At 35.7% G+C, this 13,753-nt stretch overlaps 1 protein-coding gene across 1 annotated transcript in view; it reads right to left on the bottom strand.

Moving 5' to 3' along the window:
- SVEP1 (sushi, von Willebrand factor type A, EGF and pentraxin domain containing 1) overlaps nucleotides 1-13,753 on the bottom strand; it is an 802,056-nt gene that overhangs the window by 669,781 nt on the left and 118,522 nt on the right. The window contains exon 2 of the mRNA XM_053702672.1: nucleotides 4,431-4,686. Within this exon, the coding sequence (XP_053558647.1) occupies nucleotides 4,431-4,686 (256 nt within the window). The remainder of the gene's footprint in view (nucleotides 1-4,430; nucleotides 4,687-13,753) is intronic.

Genomic DNA, 13,753 nt, shown 5'->3' with positions numbered 1-13,753 from the left:
AGATTTACCTTTAGATTTTTTATCCTGAGGTAAAAAAAACTCCCTTCCCCCAGTGACAGTTGAAATAATGGAATCCAACTGAGAACCAAATAAAGTGTTACCTTGGAAAGAAAGAGATAGTAATCTAGACTTAGATACCATGTCAGCATTCCAATATTTGAGCCACAAAGCTCTTCTAGCTAAAATAGCTAAAGACATAGATTTAACATCAATTTTGATTATATCAAAAATAGCATCACAGATAAAATGATTAGCATGTTGAAGCAAGCAAACAATGCTAGAAAAATCAGAATCTGTTTCCTGTTGCGCTAAGCTTTCCAACCAGAAGGTTAATGCAGCTGCAACATCGGCTATAGGAATTGAAGGCTTGAGAAGATAGCCAGAAAATAAATAAGCTTATCTTAGATAAAATTAAAGTTTCCTATCTATAGGATCCTTAAAAGAAGTACTATCTTCCATAGGGATAGTAGTACGTTTGGCAAGAGTAGAAATAGCCCCATCAACTTTGGGGATTTTTTCCCAAAACTCCAATCTGGCTGCTGGCAAAGGATACAACTTTCTAAAACCTAAAAGAAGGAATAAAAGAAGTACCAGGCCTATTCCATTTCTTTGAAATCATATCAGAAATAGCATCAGGAACTGGAAAAACCTCTGGAATAACCATAGGAGGTTTATAAAAAGAATTTAAGCATTTACTAGTTTTAATATCAAGAGGACTAGTTTCCTTAATATCCAAAGTAATTAACACTTCTTTCAACAAGGAACGGATATACTCCATCTTAAAGAGATAAGTAGATTTGTCAGTGTCAATATCTGAGGTAGGATCTTCTAAATCAGATAGATCCTCATCAGAGGAGGATAATTCAGTATGTTTTCGGTCATTTGAAAATTCATCATATTTATGAGAAGTTTAAAAAAAGACCTTTTACGTCTATTAGAAGGCGGAATGGCAAACAAAGGCTTCTGAATCGCATCAGCAGATAATAATATCTTTTATATTCACAGGGATATCCTGCACATTAGATGTTGAAGGAGCAACAGGCACTGTACTAGTACTGATGGATACATTCTCTGCATGTAAAAACTTATCATGACAACTGTTACATACTACAGCTGGAGATATAATCTCCACTAATTTACAACAGATACACTTATCTTTGGTAGAACTGTTATCAGGCAGCAGGAATCCAAGTGGTTTCTGAGACAGGATCAGATTGAGACATCTTGCAAATGTAAGAGAAAAAACAACAACATATAAAGCAAATTATCAATTTCCTTATATGGCAGTTTCAGGAATGGGAAAAAAATGCAAACAGCATAGCCCTCTGAGCATAGAAAAAGGCATGAGGCATATAGGAAGTGGGGTTTAAATAATCCAATTATTTGGCGGCAAGTATGACGCGCAACGCAAAACAAAATTTTTTGGCGCTAACAACATCCGGAAATGACGCAACTTGCGTCATAGCAGACGCAACCTTGTGCAAGGAAACCTGGCATCAACTAAGATGCCAGAAATGACGAATTTGCATCACCGAACGTACCTTCGCCCCAAAAAATTTCTAGTGCCAAGAATGACGCAATAAATATCAGCATTTTGTGGCCTCCCAAGCCTAAATTTTGCCCATGAAAATGAATGAAAACAGTCAATTTTGAAGAAATGACCCAGGTAACAAAAATAACTTCCTAAATATGTTTTTCCCAATTTTTAAACTGATAGTCTGCAAAAGGAAATATACATAAACCTGACTCATGGCAAATATAAGTACAATACATATATTTAGAACTTTACATTAATATATAAAGTGCCAAACCATAGCTGAGAGTATCTTTAAGTAATAAAAAACATACTTACTGAAAGACACCCATCCACATATAGCAGATCGCCAAACCAGTACTGAAACAGTTATCAGCAGAGGTAATGGAATATGAGAGTATATTATCTATCTGAATAAGGGAGGTAGGAGATGAATCTCTACGACCGATAACAGAGAACCTATGAAATAGATCTCCCGTGAGGAAAACCATTGAATTCAATAGGTGATACTCCCTTCACATCCCTCTGACATTCACTGTACTCTGAGAGGAATCGGGCTTCAAAATGCTGAGAAGTGCATATCACCGAAGATAATCAATCACAAACTTACTTCACCACCTCCATAGGAGGCAAAGTTTGTAAAACTGAATTGTGGGTGTGGTGAGGGGTGTATTTATAGGCATTTTGAAGTTTGGGAAACTTTGCCTCTCCTGGTAGGATTGTATATCCCATACGTCACTAGCTCATGGACTTTTGCCAATTACATGAAAGAAAAAAAAAAAAAAAAAAAAAAAAAATATATATATATATATATATATACACAAACACACAGACACATATATATATATATATATATGCGCATGTGTGTGTGAGTCTGTGTGTGAACACACAGACAAAAAACACATATTATTCTTTCTCTATTTTTATGGAAGCCAAACTAATTGTGAACAAAGACTGTATGTAGCCAGAGGCTAGTATGCACCAGTGAGTAGACTAGATTTGCTACTTCTGAACCTTGAATTGAAGTCAATATACAGATTTATTTCATCCGAGGATTGTTTGATTAAGCTCTTTATAAACACTGCTGCCAAGAACCTTTAAAGAAAATCAATGATACATGCTATACAATAGTGACCTGAAGGCAAAGAACAGGAGGCGGTCTACAAACTAGACAAAACAAAATATACAAAGCCCTAAGTGAATCATTATTTGCCAAAAGCAAAAATATAAAATGAAATAAACCACACAAGTGGGTTTATGAATCTAAAGCAAGAGAGAATATAATTTTTTTCTACAGCATTAATAGAAATAGGAAAAAAGGAGTATATTTGGAAAGCACATAAAATACAAAAGATTTAAAGATAGTAAATAAAATAATTCAAATCATATTCAAAGGGGACAGGAAAAATAAAATTGTTCTTTTATAATTCAGATCGAGCATACAATTTACTTATGGTATAACATTTTATTCATTCTCTTGGTATCCTTAGTTGAAGGAGCAGTATTGCACTACTGGGAGTTAGCTGAACACCTCTGGTGAGACAGTGATAAGAGACCTATATGTGCAGCCACCAATCAGCAGCTAACTCCCAGAAGTGCATTGCTGTTTCTGAGCCTACCCAGGTATGATTTTCAGCAAAAGATTACAAAAGAACAAAAATTGTAATGTTGATGAAAAATTGTATAATCTTTCTAAATCATGAAAGAATTGTTTTTAGGTTTCATGTCTCTTTAATAAATTGTAGAACTATGTTATATGAAATAAAAAACATATTTACTAAATGTAAAATAATTTTATCTAAAAGCTTAGGGAGAAAAATCATTATTTTTTCTTATTTGTATTAATATCCTCAGAACTGACCATACCAGCAATGGGAATGTAAAAGTAACTATTAAAATAGCTCAAAGATTATTTATTTATTAATATAGTTTATTTGTTTATATAATTACTTATTGACATTTTAGCTCCTATCAATGAGCAATTACTTATATTTTTCTTATATTTTTATAGTGTGTTTCTTCCACACACACAATTATTGCAATGTCAATAATATTTCATTGCACTTAATAGAATGCTGACAGGACATAATAGTCAAATAATTCTAATAGTCTAATTTGTTAAAGCATTTCATTTTAAGACTATTGACCCTGCACATTTGTGATTTAACCCCCACAAAGAAGTTTACACACAGTAGAAGCCTCAGATGTGGAACTAGTCCTGCTGATAGGATCTGAAGCGGTTTCCACTCAGGACCAGCAGTGCTCTGAGGGTTCTGAGCAATACTTTTACTGTGTGTTTACTTTGCGAGTTAAGTTACTTCTACAATGAATCAATATTTTCTTTTTAGGTATCAACTTTCTTTTTAATTAATAAATGTGTTTCAATGACATTTAAGATAAAACAAAAAATAGGAACATTTAAACTTTTTGTCTTTGTTTTGTTTAAAAGATGATATTTTGACGTAATAGTTTTTTTAATTTAATTTTTTTTTATGAAAGATGGATATTGCTGTACTTTGATGTTTATGTTGCTGTCCACTAATAGAGCTGTGCAATAAGTCCTTATCAACCGATGAACATTTGTCACTACGGACAAAAAATCAGGCACTTACTGTTAGATTCAAAATAAATGTAAACAGCTTTAAAATATAATTTCCATGCAAACATATTTAACACTTTTAAATAGTATAATGTCCCTTTCATTTAAAAAACACTGATAACACGTGTCCTCCTCACTGGGGTATAATGTAAACAATAAGACTGAATCTGTCTTTTCTTTCCCCATCTAAAAGGTAATGAGAATGTTCCTATCACGACACAAAAGCTATTGTAATAAACATATCACTAGGTTGACCTGGCTTTGAATCACAGAGATAAATAGATCACTTTGTGATACCTTCATGCAGTGCATGTCGAGCTAATGCTTCAAATTCAGCAAAGCTATTAAGCAGGTAGCAATGTTCTTCTTTAGGGGGCGATGCCATGTCATGTAATTCTCGGATATTTCCTTGCCATATTCCAACGGTAAAGATTTCCACTCCAAGGTCTCGTAGATTTGCAGCAATAGGCCTTGGGTCACCACCATTCGAATACCCATCCGTAATAAGAAATATAACTTTGGTAGAATCACTACGAGAATGCCTTAATATTTGCTGTAATAAAAAAAAACAACAATGTTGTTAAATGCAAATATAAAGCATGACTCAATTCTGACTTTGGTGAGCAATACATGCATTAAAAGTGCATTTACTAAATATTCCTGTGATGTTAAATATTTAAAGGAACGCTAAATACAGTGAATTGCATAATCAACAAAATGTATAATAAAAAGAAAATACAGAGAAAAAGTAACTTTGAATTCCAAATGAGCGGCAGATTTGTTTCTGAATCAATAAAGTTTAATTTCAACTTTCATATCCCTTTTAGAATTTTTCTTTATATTTTAAGAGGGAATTTAAAATGTCTTACAGCTTTTCTGTTTTTTTTTTTTTTTAATAAAACATTTAAAGTGAATGTAAATTTTGAAGCTAAAGTGCCCGGTGTTTAAAATTTTGATTAAAAATAGGGGCACTTTAATTCATCAAAATTTACATTTCACTCGTGTTGTGAAAAAAAAACTTACCTTTTAATCTTGATAGCAGCTCCAGCTTCCTCCGCCCGTCCCAAAGCCTCTTCCTGGGTCTAAAATGAGGAATCAGGCTTCCTCCAATCATGGCTTTGAATCAGTCACTGATTCCCCCGGGGGGAAGCTGTGATTGGAGGATGACCTATCCATAATTTCTGACATCAGAAATGGCTTGCAACGACCTGAGGAAGCTGGAGCTGCTGTCAAGTTTAAAAGGTAAGGTTTTTTTCACAACAGGAGTGAAATGTAAATTCTGATGAATTAAAGTGCCCCTGTTTTTAATCGAATTTTTAAAAACCGGGCACTTAAGCATCAAAATTTACATTCACTTTAAGTTCCTGTAATGAAAAAAAACTACTTTTTTACCTTTTCAGGCTTGTTAATAATTCCGATTTGAGTCATTACATTTGTCACTCTCAGCCAATGAGAATAAATACTGCCTTGAAAAAGCTGCCGGGTGCAGAGAAAGGTGCGTTGGAGATTGTGTTACAGTGAAGGTTACACAGACTGGAATACAGCACTTGGGACTTTAGTCTGTTACAAAATTGCAGCTGCTGAATACATCGTCTCAGTTGATATTCAGACAAGTTAGTTCCCTTTGCAGTTTATGTATTTACACATATGCTGGTAACCCTGAGTGACTTATTGCTTGCTTTTAGTAGCTTTTATTGTTAAAGTGTTTATGTGTTAGTAAATTCTGAAAGAGAAATTGTTCTGTCATCCAGGGGAAAACACCACCTGCTGAACAGCAGAAAGGGACATAAAACACAATTTTTTTCTTCTATCACATAGAGCAAGTGATTTTTAACAACTTTCTAGTTTACTTCTATTATCTAATTTGTTTTATTCTCTTAATATCCTTTTTTGAAACGGATACCTAGTTAGGCTCTTGGGGCGCGATCCGATATAGATCGTAGTTTGCGGCGCAAGCGAGGGAACCCCCGCCGCCCGTAGTTTCAGCTCGCAACTCAAGCTATCCAATATACGGCGCCGTCAGATGCTAAAGTGCCGTAAGTCGGATAAACCAGCGATGTCCAGAAATCTGCGTAAGTACAAATTTCTGGAGTCGCCAGTGACTTACGGCACTGTAGAATCTGCCGGCGTCTACAAAACCTGACTAAGTTATAAAATCACCCGTACTGTCTAACACGCCTCCCAAACATAGCCCGACACGTATACCCCTCTATCCACTATCCCCCCTCACTCTCCTAATAATAATAAATGTATTAACCCCTAAACCGCCGCTCCCGGACCCCGCCGCACCTAATAAATATATTAACCCCTAAACCGCCGCTCCTGGACCCAGCTGCCACCTACATTAACTACCCCCTAATGTGAGCCCCTAACACCGCCGCCAGCTACATTAACTACCCCCTAATGTGAGCTCCTACCCCGCCGCCAGCTACATTAACTACCCCCTAATGTGAGCTCCTACCCCGCCGCCAGCTACATTAACTACCCCCTAATGTGAGCTCCTACCCTGCCGCCAGCTATATTAAAATTATTAACCCCTAATTTAATCCCCTTACACCGCCGCCAGCTATATTAAATTAATTAACCCCTAATCTAATCCCCTATAGCGCCGCCACCTATATTAAATTAATTAACCCCTAATCTAATCCCCCTATACCGCTGCCACCTATATTAAATTAATTAACCCCTGATCTAATCCCCCTACACCGCCGCCACCTATATTAAATTAATTAACCCCTAAAATACTAAACTATCCCTACCACTAAACCTAAGTCTAACCCTACAAATAGCCCTGAAAAGGGCTTTTTGCATGGCATTACACCCAAAGTAAACAGCTCTATTGCCAGCCCTTAAAAGGGCTTTTTGCGGGGCTTTGCCCCAAACTAATCAGCTCTTTTACCAGCCCTTAAAAGGGCTTTTGGCGGCGCATTGTCACAAAGAAATCAGCTCTTTTGCCTATAATCTAAATCCCCCTATACCGCCGCCACCTATAATAAATGTAGTACCCCCTAATCTAATCCCCCTACACCGCCGCCACCTATATTAAATAGATTAACACCTAATCTGACCCCCCTACACCACCGCCACCTATATTAACTATATTAACCCTAATTATATTAGGGTTAATATAGTTAATATAGTTATTATATTATATATATTAACCCTAATTATATTAGGGTTAATATAGTTAATATCGTTATTATATTATATATATATATATTAAGTATAATAACCCTATCTAACTCTAACACCCCTAACTAAATTCTTATTAAAATAAATCTAATTAATATTAATATTATTAATTAAAATATTCCTATTTAAATCTAAATACTTATCTATAAAATAAACCCTAAGATAGCTACAATGTAATTAATAATTACATTGTAGCTATTTTAGGGTTTATATTTATTTTACAGGTAACTTGGTATTTATTTTAACTAGGTACAATAGCTATTAAATAGTTAATAACTATTTAATAGCTACCTTGTTAAAATAATTACCAATTTACCTGTAAAATAAATCCTAACCTAAGTTACAAATACACCTACACTATCAATAAATTAAATAAACTACTCATATCTAAACTAAAATACAATTAAATAAACTAAACTAAATTACAAAAAAAAAAAAAACACTAAATTACAAAAAATAAAAAAGATTGCAAGAATTTTAAGCTAATTACACATATTCTAAGCCCCCTAATAAAATAACAAAGCCCCCCAAAATAAAAAAAAATTCCCTACCCTAAACTAAATTACAAAAGTTAACAGCTCTATTACCAGCCCTTAAAAGGGCTTTTTGCGGGGCATGCCCCAAAGAAATCAGCTCTTTTGCCTGTAAAAAACAACAACACAATACCACCCCCCAACATTACAACCCACCACCCACATACCCCTACTCTAAACCCACCCAAACCCCCCTTAAAAAAACCTAACACTAAGCCCCAGAAGATCTCCCTACCTTCAGTCATCTTCACCCAGCCGGGCCGAACTCTTCATCCAATCCGGGCGATGTCTTCATCCAAGCGGCAAACAAGAAGTCTTCCATACGGCAATGTCTTCATCCAAGCAGCAAAGAAGAAGTCTTCTTTCCGGCGATGTCTTCATCCAAGCGGCAAAGAAGAGGTCCTCCATTGGGGGTGCCAAGCGGCATCTTCAATCTTCTTTCTTCAGCCCTCCGTCGCGGAACATCCATCTGGCCCGACGACTGAACGACGAATGAAGTTTCCTTTAAATAATGTCATCCAAGATGGCGTCCGTCGAATTCCGATTGGCTGATTGGATTCTATCAGCCAATCGGAATTAAGGTAAGAAAATCTGATTGGCTGATTCAATCAGCCAATCAGATTCAAGTTCAATCCGATTGGCTGATCCAATCAGCCAATCAGATTGAGCTCGTATTCTATTTACTGATCGGAATAGCCAATAGAATGCAAACTCAATCTGATTGGCTGATTGGATCAGCCAATCGGATTGAACTTGAATCTGATTGGCTGATTGAATCAGCCAATCAGATTTTCTTACCTTAATTCCGATTGGCTGATAGAATCCTATCAGCCAATCGGAATTCGACGGACGCCATCTTGGATGACGTCATTTAAAGGAAACTTCATTCGTCGTTCAGTCGTCGGGCCAGATGGATGTTCCGCGTCGGAGGGCTGAAGAAAGAAGATTGAAGATGCCCCTTGGAAGAAAACTTCGCCCCGATGGAGGACCTCTTCTTTGCCACTTGGATGAAGACATCGCCGGATGGAAGACTTCTTCTTTGCCGCTTGAATGAAGACATTGCCGGATGGAAGACTTCTTGTTTGCCGCTTGGATGAAGACATCGCCGGATGGAAGACTTCTTGTTTGCCGCTTGGATGAAGACATCGCCCGGATTGGATAAAGAGTTCGGCCCGGCTGGGTGAAGACGACTCAAGGTAGGGAGATCTTCTGGGGCTTAGTGTTAGGTTTTTTTAAGGGGGGTTTGTAGGGGTATGTGGGTGGTGGGTTGTAATGTTGGGGGGTGGTATTGTGTTTTTTTTTTTTTACAGGCAAAAGAGCTGATTTCTTTGGGGCATGCCCCGCAAAAAGCCCTTTTAAGGGCTGGTAATAGAGCTGTTAACTTTTGTAATTTAGTTTAGGTTAGGGAATTTTTTTTATTTTGGGGGGCTTTGTTATTTTATTAGGGGGCTTAGAATAGGTGTAATTAGCTTAAAATTCTTGTAAATTTTTTTATTTTTTGTAATTTAGTGTTTTTTTTTTTGTAATTTAGTTTAGTTTATTTAATTGTATTTTAGTTTAGATATTTGTAGTTTATTTAATTTATTGATAGTGTAGGTGTATTTGTAGCTTAGGTTAGGATTTATTTTACAGGTAAATTGATAATTATTTTAACAAGGTAGCTATTAAATAGTTATTAACTATTTAATAGCTATTGTACCTAGTTAAAATAAATACCAAGTTACCTGTAAAATAAATATAAACCCTAAAATAGCTACAATGTAATTATTAATTACATTGTAGCTATCTTAGGGTTTATTTTATAGGTAAGTATTTAGATTTAAATAGGAATATTTTAATTAATAATATTAATATTAATTAGATTTATTTTAATAAGAATTTAGTTAGAGGTGTTAGAGTTAGATAGGGTTATTATACTTAATATATATATAATATAATAATGATATTAACCCTAATATAATTAGGGTTAATATAGTTAATATATATAATATAATAACTATATTAACCCTAATATAATTAGGGTTAATATAGTTAATATAGGTGGCGGCGGTGTAGGGGGGTCAGATTAGGGGTTAATATATTTAATATAGGTGGCGGCGGTGTAAGGGGGATTAGATTAGGGGGTAATATATTTATTATAGGTGGCGGCGGTATAGGGGGATTTAGATTAGAGGCAAAAGAGCTTATTACTTTGTGACAATGCCCCGCAAAAAGCCATTTTAAGGGCTGGTAAAAGAGCTGATTACTTTGGGGAAATGCCCCTCAAAAAGCCCTTTTAAGGGCTGGCAATAGAGCTGTTACTTTGGGGCAATGTCACGCAAGAGGCCTTTTTAAGGGCTGGTAATAGAGGTGATTACTTTAGGGGGATTAGATTAGGGGTTAATAATTTTAATATAGCTGGCGGCAGTGTAGGGGGATTAAATTAGGGGTTAATAATTTTATTATAGTTGGCGGCGGTGTAGGGGGATTAGATTAGGGGTTAATAATTTAATATAGCTGGCGGCGGGGTAGGAGCTCACATTAGGGGGTATGTAATGTAGATGGTGGCGGTGTAAGGGGCTCACATTAGGGGGTATGTAATGTAGGTGGCGACGGTGTAGGGGGATCACATTAGGGGGTTATACATTTAATGTAGGTGGCGGCGGGTCTGGGAGCGGCGGTTTAGGGGTTAAATACTTTATTAGGGATTGCAGCGTTGTATCGCGGTTGACAGGTAGATAGACATTGCGCATGCGTTGGGTGTTAGGTTTTATTTGGCAGGTAGTTTAGGGAGTTACGGGGCTCCAATACACAGCGGAAGGCTTACTATGGCTGCATTTTGTGGCGAGGTGAAAATGGAGTAAGATTTCTCCATTTTCGCCACGTAAGTCCTTACGCTGTATATTGGATACCAAACTGCGCGGGTTTGGTATACCTGTCTATAGCCCAAAAAACCAGGGGCGAAGGCAGAAATATACGAGCGTAACTTCTAGGTTACGCCGTATATAGGATACCAAACCCATGCAAAATTTGGTGTCGCCGGCTTTTGTGGGCGACGCTGCATATCGGATCGGGCCCATGAGCTGCTGATTGGTTGCAGCACATATATGCTTCATGTTATTGGCTCACCAGATGTGTTCAGCTAACTCCCAGTGGTGCATTGCTGTTTCTTTAACAAAGGATACCAAGAGAATGAATCAAATTATATAAAATATGTAAATTGAAAAGTTGTTTAAAATTGTTTTCTCTGTCTGAATCATGAAATAAAATGTTTGGGTTTTATCACCCTGGATAGCACTTGTTTATTGGTGGCTACATTTAGCCACCAATAAGCAAGCGCTACCCATGTTCTGAACCAAAAATGGTCCGGCTCCTAAGCTTTACATTCCTGCTTTTTAAATAAAGATAGCAAGAGAACGAAGATAAAAATTATAATAGGACTAAATAAGAAAGTTGCTTAAAATTGCATGCTCTATCTGAATCATGAAAAAAAAAAATTGGTATTTTAGTATCCTTTTAAATGGGAAAGAACATTATTATTCACTACAGTGGTGGAAGTATCATTTATGACTTATTGCTTTTAGACAGTTATTTTGGACACTGTTGTTTACGTATTTCACAAATATCACATTTTTATTTGATTTTATAAGATTCTGTTTTGTTGTGATTTTTATTGTGTGCCTTTTTTTATTTTATCAGTATGAAATATCTGTTTGCTTGTTTACTTAAAGAGACAGGGAGCACTCTGAGATTGTAATATATTGTCTTTAGATATATGTAGTAGATTTCCATTATTTATTTTGCCCTCTTTTTCTGTAAAGTACCTTGGAAAATTGTTGGTTTTCCAATTCCAAGAATTAGAAATGTCTTTGCAAACCTCACAAGCCTAACCCTGCTAAACATCTAACCCTAAAGTTCCTCAGCAGAGGTGATAAGATGATACAAAACAATGCAAGTTTTGCTAAAAAAACGACAGTACAAGTCTTTTCTGCTCCACTTATAAGTTAGGATTGGCTCCTCTAAATAAAGCAAGAGGTGGCAAAAGTTTGGACATTAAAAACTAATTGCAGCAAACAGTGTATTAATGTGTTCAGAAAGTTTTCACACTCAGATGATGGTATTTATTAGTAAGTAAGAGTATAGTTTCTAATTTTTACAATTTTCTGAAGACTCTAGGAAAATATTTCTTTATGAGAAAATATTCCATTATGTTTATTTTTATATGAAACAGCTGTTTCTGCTAACTGAAACCACAACCAAATACAATGGGCTTATCTTGCTAGGAGAGAATACCTAATCTTATCTTACCATATATTTACACAAAGTCCTCTTATCTTATTTATTAATGTTTATTCAAAAGACAATACTTAGAACAATCAAAAATGAACATTTTAGAACCTCGTTATCACAGCCCCCAACTGGGAGTATTGTTTTTTCTAAACCTTCTTGTTTTTATATCATTTTATTTTTTATGTTCAGTATATGGGGGGGTACAATAGGTAAACTCAGCTATTTCAAATAAGAAAATAAAAGGTAAAGGAGTTATTTGTAAGTAATTCAATACAAACCAGTAGGTAAATACTAATTGGGAATACATTAAAGGAGAGAAAATATTAGAGTACAATGTCCCTTTAAAGCATAATCCTAGGTGAGCTCAGAAGCATGCAAGTGTCTTTAGCAATCTGCCAGCAAGGTTTGCAACAATGTTTATGGGAATGTTATACATAGTTGCAAACACTGCTGCAATAGAATGCTAAAGACAAATGCTTGCTCTTAAAGGGACATTCTAGTCCAAAATAAACTTTCATTATTCAGATTGAGAATGTCATTTTAAACAATTTTCCAATTTACTTTTATCACCAATTTTGCTTTGCTCTCTTGGTATATCTTAGTTGGAAGCTAAACCTAGGAGGTTCATATGCTAATTTCTAAGCCCTTGAAGGCCGCATCTTCTCTCAGGGCATTTTAACAGTTTTCACCACTAGAGGGTGTTAGTTCATGTGTGTCATATAGATAACACTGTGCTCACGCACGTGGATTTCAGGTGAGCCAGCTCTAATTGGCTAAAATGGATGTCTGTCAAAAGAACTGAAAAAGGGGGCAGTCTGCGGAGGCTTAGATACAAGGTAATCACAGAGGTAAAACTTGTATAATTATAACTGTGTTGGTTATGCAAAACTAGAGAATGGGTAATAAAGGGATTATCTATCTTTTTAAACAATACAAATTCTGGTGTAGACTGTCCCTTTAAGCTCATATGAGCCTACCTAGATTTACTCTTCAACAAGGAATATGAAGGGAACAAAGCAAATGTGATAACAGAAGTAAATTTTTAAAAAGTGCATGCTCTATCTAAATCACAAATGCTTAATTTTGACTTTACTATCCCTTTAAATCATCATTGCATACAAATCATAACTGCTAAATAAGTGCTAAATAAACCAATGGGAGACATATGGCAGCAAGACAGAGCTTCCAGTAACGTGGTTGACTCTAGATCAAAGGTTTTCAAACCTGTCCTCAGGCCTCCCTAACAGGCCAGATTTTGAGGATTACTTAATAAGCTAATTATTTCACCTGTGCTCTAGTTTAAATATCCTCAAAATCTGATTGTTAGGGAGACATGATGACAGGTTTGAAAACCAGTGCTCTAGATCATTGTTTCTCAATCGCGGTTCTTAAAGGGACATTAAACCCAAACATTTTCTTTCATGATTCAGATAGAGAATACAATTTTAAACAACATTCAAATTTACTTCTATTATCTAATTTGCTTTATTCTTTAGATATCCTTTGTTGAATAAATAGAAATGCACATTGGTGAGCCAATCACACAAGGCATCTATGTGCAGTGACCAATCAGCAGCTACTGAGCCTATCTAGATATGCTTTTCAGCAAAGAATACCAAGAGAATG

The sequence above is a fragment of the Bombina bombina genome, chromosome 2, assembly GCF_027579735.1.
Source record: "Bombina bombina isolate aBomBom1 chromosome 2, aBomBom1.pri, whole genome shotgun sequence".
NCBI classification, from domain to species: Eukaryota; Metazoa; Chordata; class Amphibia; order Anura; family Bombinatoridae; genus Bombina; species Bombina bombina.
The sequence above is the reverse complement of the archived record's forward strand: the minus strand, read 5'-3'. Positions and strand labels throughout refer to the sequence as shown.